Below are 10,691 nucleotides of genomic sequence, written 5' to 3'. Positions count from 1 at the left end.
TCCAACTTGAACCAATTACTTGTCAGTTACTAACTCAGATTAAGCACATTGCAAGTTGTGGAACTGCAAAGGAGGAGCAATATTCGTTTTTCAAAGCAGTACACCAACTAGGGCCTTGCGTGTGCAGGAACTTAATAAAGGAAAAAACTAAGAAACGACCTATTACGATGGGATTGGTCATCTCTGCAACAACAGCAACAACAAGAAATTATAGTTATTTAGTGCTTCTAACGTAATAAGACGTTCCACGGTGCTTCTCAGAGGCATTATTACGCAAAATGTGACACCCAGCTACGTGGAGATATATTACAGAAGATGACAAAAGCTTGGTCGAAGAGGTAGGCTTTAAGCAGTACCTTAGAGGAGGAAAGAGAGTTAGAGACGCAGAGAACTTTAAAAAGGTAATTCCCAGTACAGGGCCGAGGCAGCAAAAGACACAGTCAATTGCAATCGGGGATTCTAAAGAGGTCCCTCCTTGCTACTGCAGTGCAGTTTTGAGAACGTCCCATGCGATTCCAGTTGCAGGTTATTTTTGGGTATTCGGAAGACATGGGGAAATATAATTCTATTTTTGTTACTGGCCGAAGCTGCACAGGGATGTGGTTGACTTCTGTAAAATGTGTCAAATGATTGGAAAGCCACAGCTTTCAATTCAGCCAGCCCCATTATTGCCAATACGGATATTTGTCGAACCTTTTAGTTGGATTCTTGTCGAGTATGTTGGATCCTTACCCACGACTAAGTCGGGCTATAGGTATTTCCCGGCCATCATGCATTTGTACACTCGATTTCCAGAGGTAGTATCCTTGAAAAAGATCTCAACAAAAGTTGTGGCTCAGGAGTTGGTCCAGTTTTCAATAGCTATCGGTTATTAAAAGACATTCAGCTGACCAGAGGTCAACTTTCATGTCAGCTGCATTTCAAGAGATCATGTGTAGTTTCAGAGTGAAGCAGCTCAAATCGTCTTCTTATTACCCACAGTCGCAAGGTGCTTTGGAGGATTTCATTAAGGCCTATTATTTTGAGTATCTCCATGATTGGGATAACGGGATGTTATTTCTAATATTTAAAAGCAGGGACACACCAAATGAGTCTACTGGTTTCAGTCCCTTCGAATTGGTCTATCGACTTCAGATTAGGGGTCCTCTAAAACTTACTAAAGAGAGATTTTTGGCACAGGAGGAGAAAACATCCCTCATACTATGTATCACAGTGCAGAGGAATACTCTGAAAAGCTTGCAAGATGAACAGAATACGTCTCAAGATTTGTCAGTTGGAGATGAAACCCAGGCAGATAGAGCAGCTAAGCCACATAGTTATCAACCCAGAGAAACAATCCTATTTTCGTTATCTTTGCCTCGAGAACCATTGAAAACTAGGTTCAGTGTAAAAAATACTCAGTGAGGTGAACTATTTGTTTAGTACCTCAAGCAGACGGAAAAGTCAAAGGGTGTGTCATCTGAAACCTGCTGAAGTGGTACAATGACTGTGAGCATAGTCAGCCAGTACGTGCATCACAGGTGATAGACAGAGTAGATGGTGGACACTGGTACACGTGATAAGCCAGATGAAGAGTCTGAGACTGAGTGTTCCCAGATTGAACCTCTTGTGGTGAAGCTGGGGCATAGAGAGTCGTTCGAGCATCTAGATGAGGTGCTACAATACTTACCTGAGCAGCAGAGGAAAGGCATAGCTGATGGAGTAAGGGAGTATAAGCCTCGATGTGCAAATAAGCCAGATCGTACTTCTCTAGTGATTCATGAAGTTGAGGTGGGGGAAGCTAAATGAGTTAAACAAAAACAGTACAGATCCAGGCCCAGTAAATTGGCCAAAGCAGGAAGGGAAGATTTAGTAAATGCGAAGTTATGATATAATTAAACCCAGTCAATGTATTTGGATATCTCCTATTGTTTTAGTACCAAAACCAGACGATTCTGAAATGTTCTGCATAGATTTTCAAAAGGCTAATGCAGTAATAAAGACGGGCTCCTATCTGATCCCGAGGTGTGAAGATTCTTTTTGATAAGCAGGCGAACTCGGACCTTTTTAGAAAAATTAATTTACTGAAAGGATATTGGTACATCCCCTTATCTGACCAAGGCAAATAGACACCTGCTTTTTTGACACCAGATGGTCTTTTCCAGCATAAATTCATGCCATTTGATCTGAACAATGTACTGGCCACATTTCAAAGATTGACCAATCAGGTAATTGCCGTCTAAGTAATTTTGTTGTGTACATCAATGCCATTTTGGTGTACAGCAACATGTGGAGTGATCATGTCCGACATTTAAGAGCCCTATTTGACAGGCTGGCCAAGACTAACCTCGTCTGCAACATGGCAAAGAGCGCGTTTGCCAAGGCCAAAGTGACTTGCTTAGGATTTATCATGAATCAAGGTCATGTATTCCGATGAGCGGCCAAGCTTCATGCAAGAATAGATTTTCCTGTGCCCACAACAAAGAAATAAGTATTTTGATCTCTAGGCGTGTGTGGGTTCTGCAGGAAATGTGTTCATTATTTCAGCACAGTAGCCAACACATGGACTCATCTGTGAAAGTAGAACGTGAAGTTCAATTTGTCAGAGCCATGCACTTGAGAACTTAAAAGCCATTTTGATAAAAGATCCAGTTCTTCTCGCTCCAGATTTAAATAGACCATTCAAAATGTCTATTGACGCCAGTGATGTAAGCGTAGGAGTGTTGCTACTCCAAGTTGATGATGCTGGTATGGAACAGCCTGTTAGCGACTTCTCTGCGAAGCTGAATAAACATCAAAGTATTCAACCATCGTGAAAGAAGCTGTCAGTCTTGCAGTGGCTTTACAACAGTTTGATGCATATGTAGCGAATAGTCAGGGGGAAACATTGGTTTATATCGATCAAAACACACTCATGTTTCTGGAAAAGTGCAGAACAAAGCACATCAGGTTGTTAGTCATTTACACTGAAAATTTTACATATTGCAGGGAAAAGCAATGTAATTGCTGATGCTGTGTCCAGTCTTTAAGGAGAATATGTCAGAGTGAAGGAAAGTTCTGAAATGTGAAAAGTTTGCAATTTCTGAACCTATAAATCTTAATTTTGTTTTTGGTTAATAATTACAATTTGGTGTAAATTATATCTGTGATTGTAACACATAGAAGCAGGGATGCAATGCTGGAGCAGCATAAAACGCTGGTTAGACCACAGCTGGAGTGCTGCTTATAGTTCTGGTCACATTACAGAAAGGACATAATTGCTCTGTAGCGAGCACAGAGGAGGTTTACAAGAATGTTGCCAGTGCTTGAAAGATGCAGCGATGAGAAAAGATTAGATTGGGCAGGGCTGTTTTCCTTAGAACAGAGGAGGCTGCTGGGGTGACCTATTTGAGGTGTACAAAATTATGAGGGGCCTACATGGAGTTGACAGGAAGGCATTGTATCCCATGGTAGAGTGGTCAATTACCAGGGGGCACAGATTTAAGGTTTTGGTAGAAGGATTAGCGGGGAGATGAGGAAAATATTTTTTTCACTCAGAGGGTGGTGGCTGTCTGCAATTCACTGCCATGAACGGTGGTGGAGGCGGAAACACTCAATTCATTTAAAAGGCACCTGTCATGCACCACAAGTATTGTAATCTGCAAAGCGACGGACCAGGTGCTGGAAGGTGCGATTACATTGGGAGGCTCGTTTTTTTCGGCCAGCACAGACACGAGGGACTGAATGGCCTCCTTCTGTGCTGTAATTTCTCTATGGTTCTAAAATATTACCCATACAATGGATAATAAGGTATTTGTTAAAAATGTTTACGGTATGAAGAACATATTGTATTTTCTTTCAATTGTTTGAAACAAAGGATTACTACAGCAAGGCATTCAATTTTCCATGGGTGAAATGTAATGGAGATCTTGGGCTGAATTTAATAGGCCTCTCGTGAGTGGATTAGGAGGCAGGAGGACCCATAGAATTGCCGTGGAAGGTGGGCGTGGAGGGTTAGTCGCAAGGCAATTAAGTCAGGGGCAGGATCGGCCAACAACGGCCTCCCCGTCCAGAGGACAAGTAAGGCCCTTATGAGCCCTCTGATCAGCCTCTTCCCACGGCCGCTTGCAATAGCCACTGGAGTGGGGGGCGCCGCCACGTGGGTAGGTCATCTACTAAAATGAAGTGACCCCTCTGCAGGCTTGAGGGAGTCCACGTCTTTTGGCAATTTGTGGCCCGTGAAGGGCCCCACTGGCAAACAATAAACCTACATGAACCCCTCTCCCCTGCTGTCAAATCTCACCCTCTTCTCCCATCATTGGGTCTTGCCAGTATAGACCCAGGGACCCCCCCTCACTTTCCTTGGATCATGGTCCTCAGTGTTCGTCCTGGTTCCAAGTCATATTGCAGTACCAGCAATTTCCATTGCTCCCAGTGGCACTGTCAATGCTACTGCACTGCCAGCCCTCTTAATTACCAGCCACTCTGGGAGGTCGGATCCCAGTCTTTAAAGTGACGAGGATCTCCGCGCTGGGCTGCTAGTTGCCTGTGAACCATAAATGCTCGCCAGGGTGCCTCCAAATGGTCGAGGTGGAATTATCAGCAGTCTTTTGCCCAACGCTGGGTGCCCCATCACCGGGAATAAATTCAGTCCCTTGTGTGTGGACTGCGTTCTGTGCAGCTTACCCAATGGATGCCATGACTTAGGACTCAAATAGTGATTTTTTTTTGAGACAGACCCTGATGAGAAACTGAAACTAAAACGCTCAATATTCTGGGAGGTCAGAACCAGATTAAACAAACAGTTTGTTCCTTTTAGCCACAGACATGTAATTAGAGATTAGGTTTCAGTTTTATAAGATGAGCACTGCAGTGGAAGGAAGAGAAAACAGCCTGCTGTTGTTTAAGGAGACAGGCTGAGATTTGTTTTGTGTTTCTAGAGGAGACTCTTGGAATTATAACAGACTACAAACCAGTAGGCTGGAATGGTTTGACTGCTCGCAGAGGAACCTGCACTAATGACTGATGATTGGTGACGATGGCAGCTGTCTTCGGTGACTTAAAACGTTATTAGTGGAGCTCCACCACCAGCGCTGTTGTCAGCAAAACCTCAGAAGTTCTGGAAGGGTGCGGGGTTTTGGTGGAGATAGCATCAGTGCGAATCGGATTGGAGAGAAATTGCCATTGAATGGAAAGCTGCATTTGTATCATGTGAGACGGGATCTGTAGATCTACCGAAAAGGTTGAGAGACCTGAAGGCCCTTGCGACGGTTTGGTGCTATCCTGATGACGTGGACCATAATTTAAAGTTAGTTAGTGTTTAATTTATGTTTGTTTTGATTTGAGTGCTGCAGTAAAATTGGTAAAAGTGAAATTTTGTTTGTTTGTTTTCTGTTTCCTAATTTGGGGTCACTCGGTCCATTGAATTCTTTTGGTTTGTTGGTGGTCTCCATGGGGATCATAATACTGTCAGAAAAAACCTGCTTTGAAGTGAACACTTTTATGTGCAACTTAGTTTTCTGTGTCTAATTTACAATGGACGTATCAACATTCTCCACTGTAATTCTGCAACAACATGTGTGTCTTCTTCAGGAGCATAATGCTTCCAACTGGAGCAATATGGATTGATTAGACCGTGGAAGCATCAAAGCTGACATATATCCATCTTTGTACAAATTATTTATGCTGATGCAAAATTGTATATGTATTTATATGCGGCAGGGTTGTACACAATATCAAATAGTGCAGCTCCGAATAGCCCACAGCACCTCATGGAAGGATTGTTTTGAGCCGCTTGAGGGGCTGTTGATTTATCACTGTTTGTATGGATGTTTGTGTTATATGAAAGAATTCAAGGAAAATTCAGACTGAAGCCAGAACTTTGGGTAGAATAACATCTTGGGTTTAGATCAAATCGGGCAGTACCGCAATAAAGATTCATTATGCATCCCACATAATATTAAATCGGTTTGACTGCAATAGCACTCAATATCGAACCAGATGTATAAACAGTGGCAGTTGGATTTGTTTGTTGGCTGTCACCAAGATGAATTTACAACTTTTGGTCTTCACAAGGACCGTGCAGAGGTCAGTACTACAAATGCTGTAAAGGTCAGACACAACTCGTCAGGGAATATTGGTGAGTACGAGGTCAAGTAGGTCCTTCCCTTTTGATACTTCACTCACCACCTGTCCAAAGACCAATCGAGCAGCTATGCAGAGATGTCCTTCAGGTCTCTGTCAACTCTATTGGTGATGATCCCCCCGAGCCCCTGAAGGTCATGAATAATGAAAACAGAATAGATGCTTCACCTTTGCTAACGTTACTGTTTCAACCAAGTGGTGTTTACACTGGAGAGTACTGACTCATCAGATGATGCAGCGTGCTAGGTGGCAATTAGGAGGAGGTTTCCTTGCCAATTATTGAACTCTGGCCATAAGAGTTTACCGAGAGCGGGCCGAATGTTGAAAGGACGCAGGGTCAATACCTCATGACAGCTTACCACACCGTCCGTGCCTGTGGTGGCTCTGTCCTTCTCGTGGGAATACTATTCGGGGATGGTGATTGAAGTCTCTAGGATGTTGGCCGATCGGTACAATTCTGAGATTTTGACTGTGTCCGGCAGTTGCTAGACTTTTATAGTCAGCTGTCTCATTTTTGAGCCTGGCCCCACATGTTAATGTGCAGGACTTCGTAGGATCGACTGACTTGAGCGTGTTATTGTTGTGCCATCATTAGATGCCGAGGTGACAGCCAAGTCGTGAGTTTGGTTTCATTGCTGATTTCCTATTCAGTGGCTTGCTACAATGAAATGGGTTCTTCAGTAGTTAAGGGTCAAACATGTTGGTGTGCAATGGAGTAACATATAGGCCAGACTGGGCGAGGATGGCAGGTTTCCTTTCCTAAACCTGTTGGGTCTTGGCTGTAATCCAGCAGTTCATTGTTCCTCTTACTCACTGCTTTCTTTTTAACTGAGTGACAAACTGCCCAGTGAGATTTAGATTTTTTTGTTATCTATTCGCCCAGTTGTCAAAACATTAGCCGAATAGCAGAGTCAGTACACTATTGTAGTATATACTCTCCATTTGGCTCGCTGCATACGCGCCTCATTAGACAAATCATATCTGTGACATTATTGTATCATTAGCTTTTTGTAAAAGTAATTGGCATCGAATGGATTCCAGCAGTTTTACTAAATACACAGGATGTTGTGTAACGCCTTAGAATACAATGGAGGAAGAGAAACAGCAAAACGAGTTAAAACAATGGTGGAATTACAACTGAAGAAGCATGCCCGGTTTGGTGATTTGCCATTAAAATCGATTTGTCATGAATCTGGTGTAGTATTGCTATGAATTTGCCTATTAACTGCAAGTGAAGTGTGAAACCTCTTAACTGCTAAGCTTCATGAGCTGTGACCGGCTCTGATCTCTTTATAGGGGACACCGCTGTGGACTACAATCGGTGATTAACAAATTACTTCTCTATTCACCCATGGTTCCAATACATATTTTTCACTTACCATTGTATTATAGAGCATGGTCACCAATAAGTCGAATAAAGCATTCAGGGGATACTTTTTTACCCAGAGATTAGTTAGAATGTGGAATTTCCTATCTCTTTGTGGTGAATAGCATTGATACATTTTAAGGGAAGCACGATTAGTATCTGATTGAGAAAGGAATAGAAGGCTAGACTGCTGGAGGAAGTAGCCTGGAAGAAGGTTCACGTGCAACATAAATACCAGCATGGAGAAGTTGGCTGGTTTCTGCTGTAAAGAATATTAAGAATTAAAGTTCAGAACTCTGTTTGATTATATGGAAAGGAAAGACCTTGATTTTTGTGTTGCAGAGTGTAAAGAAATTGTACTTTATTAGAGGTTTCACGATCTGTAATCAAGCTGAGTGCTTCTTTATCTAATAAATAATTTATTTCACTCATATAACGGGTATTTTAGAATGGATCTAGCTGTAATCTCAAGCATAGCTCTATGTTAGCGATTGGTTCCTATCACAAAGACAGCATATGAACACATTTAAATGCTTTGACGTTCGCTTATACCATTCTGACAAGATGAAGTAAATTTTCGCGTCTCAGAGGCCCAGCTTAAATATTCTATGGCCATCTTGATCACTATGTTTTTGTCGAGTAGACTTTTAAGGCGACACTGGGTCACTGCCAATAATTTTCTATTCTGCGCCTCATCAGATATTCAGTTCCATGCCAGTCAATTCAATTAAATATCAGGCGTGGCATATTAAACAATCTCACAGGGTTCACCCTCGTCTTGTTAAGAAAAATCATGCTTAGTTAGGTTAAGTTGCTGTTCAAGTACTCGAGAAGATTAACAATGTAACAGGATATTTTTGATTTAGTGTATACTGAATATATTTTCTTCGAACAAGAGAGAATCAATTTCGTCAATCGGTACTGTAAGAAAACATAAATCTCTCAATAGTCCCAGATCAATTATGCAAATTATTGGAAAGAGCCAACGAGTTGAAAACATGTCTGCTGATTCACGCTCTCTCAAAGCCATTTTCTCCCAATGCAACAACTACAACTAAGTTCACTCGTCCGATTCCTGGGATGAAGGGATCGTCTTATGAGAATAGGTTAAGCAGGTTGGGCCTGTGCTCACTGGGGCTTAGAAGAATTAGGGGTGATCTTATTGAAATATATAACACTCTTTAAGGGACTTGACGGGGTTGGCGCTCAGAAGGTTTTTTACACTCGTAGGGGAATCGAGAATTACGGGGGCACAGTTTCAAAATAAGGGCCTCCCGTTTAATACGCAGATGATGAGGAATTTCATCTCTCAGAGGGTTGTTAATCTTTGGCATTCTCTTCCCCCAGAGAGCAGTGGAGGCTAAGTCATTGAATAGGTTCAAGGCTGAGTTGGACAGATCTTTGATCGACAAGTGAGTCTAGGGTTATGTGTTGCTGGCAGAAAAGTGGGGATAAGTCCACATCAGATCAGTCATGATCTTTTCGAATGGCGGGGCACGTTAGAGAGGCCGAATAGCCGACCAATGCTCCTATTTATTATGCCCTCACGAAATTAGAACAAATACCTGGAGCACTGAACAAAAAAATATGTTACCATTTAACCAGTTTGAAACATGTCAAAGGATATTTCAATGCATGTTTGAACTCCTCTCTGAACTTCTTCTGTGTCACTGCATAAATACACGTGTTTGTGCAGCAACTCAAAAGGAGAAGCATATACCCGGCTTCCTGAAAGCTATAGAAAGTATCTTTGCTTACTGTGTAAGCGTTTGCAATTCGGAAATATAAGTAATGTACGGTAAACGTCATCCACAACAGTACGAAACTTCCCGATATTGTCACAAGTAAAATTATGGATTTTCTTCTATTTTCCATCTCGGGATTATTTTCATCTTCACCATATTTCTTGCCACGGAGTCTCCTTCGGACCCTATTGGCCACTATAATTGATCTCACGGTGAGTGCATTCAGAAGCAAAATTAGAACCAATGGTAAGAGTGGGGTTAAAATCTTGGAAAGGTGCGAAAATGCTAACCAAGGAGCTGTTGTGTAATAATCAGATTTGACATTGCAGTACCAGGGCACATTGTTAATGATATACAGAGGTTCGATTGTAAAGTACCAGGGGATGTTTCGTAAACAGCTCAGCGCATACACTGCTACCACAATGCCACGTGCCGTTTGTATGCTGCAATATCTGCTTTTCAGCTTCTGGCAGCAAATTGCCACATATCGATCAAAGGTGAAAGTGACCGTTAACCAGACAGAACTGTCTTTGGCGGTATGAACCAGCAAAGATTTCAGAGTGCACACCGGGGTAATGGACAGAAAACTGGCTGGAAAATAAAGAATAATTATTCGATTCATCAGCACACTAGTGAGAACGACCAGTAGATCTGCAACAGCCATTGCCACCAGGTAGCAAGTGATGCATTTGGAGAGACCGCAATTCCCTCGGGATAGAATCACAATCGCCATTATGTTACCTTTACAAAATAAGAAGGAAAAAAGTAAAAGTAACCAGCCAGACTCACAGAAGAAATATCTATGTATCGTGATTCCGTGCACAGTTAAGGGATCTGATATTCGTGATTTGTAATAGAGCAAATCGGGCGGTGCCACATAGACCATCAGTTCCAGGCTGTGGATCAATAGCAGCTAATTGGATTTGATTCAATAATTAAATAACTTCCAGGAGCTGGAATGTCGACTTCTGTTACCAACTTACTGCCAGTGCTTCAGGTTTTCATGACAATATCCATCATTTCTTTCTGCAAGACAACCAGTAATGCATCAATTGTACAAAGGGATGGACCTCCATTAAACAGCAGAAAGAACCTGGTGTGAACTGAGTTTGATATTGACACTATTTTAGGCTGATGCTATCGTCAAAGCAGGAAGCAGAGATATCTGAACCTGAATGTATTAATTTAATGCGCAATTGCATTTTATTCCAAAGTAATGATTTGAAATTCGTGCTTTTCGTTCTGTCAGTTAATTACGAGTCAATTTTATTCAGATATGCAAAAACACAAATTATAAAGCATTAAACGGAACAACATTTCATAATGGCGCTTCCTGGGTTCTAATTCTTTATCTTAAATTCTGTCTTTCTCAGACATTAGAATAGCAGGACAAAATCATAAATGTGGCAATCCTCTCAAAGGCAAAGCTCCCAAGTATGTTGCCTCTCTGTTATGAACACTTTGTTCGTATAATTACT

General features: G+C 41.9%; 1 protein-coding gene across 1 annotated transcript; it reads right to left on the bottom strand.

The window, feature by feature from the left end:
- Nucleotides 1-5,028: 5,028 nt before the first annotated feature.
- Nucleotides 5,029-9,946, bottom strand: LOC137362513 (probable G-protein coupled receptor 139). Its single transcript, XM_068026904.1, has 3 exons — nucleotides 9,227-9,946; nucleotides 7,482-7,730; nucleotides 5,029-5,241 (listed from the first exon to the last, which is right to left on the bottom strand). Exons 1-3 carry the CDS (start codon nucleotides 9,944-9,946, stop codon nucleotides 5,029-5,031), a joined length of 1,182 nt encoding a protein of 393 aa, XP_067883005.1.
- Nucleotides 9,947-10,691: the final 745 nt, after the last annotated feature.

This window comes from Heterodontus francisci, unplaced genomic scaffold (assembly GCF_036365525.1).
Source record: "Heterodontus francisci isolate sHetFra1 unplaced genomic scaffold, sHetFra1.hap1 HAP1_SCAFFOLD_571, whole genome shotgun sequence".
NCBI lineage: Eukaryota > Metazoa > Chordata > Chondrichthyes > Heterodontiformes > Heterodontidae > Heterodontus > Heterodontus francisci.
This window is presented reverse-complemented; position numbering and strand designations above follow the sequence as displayed.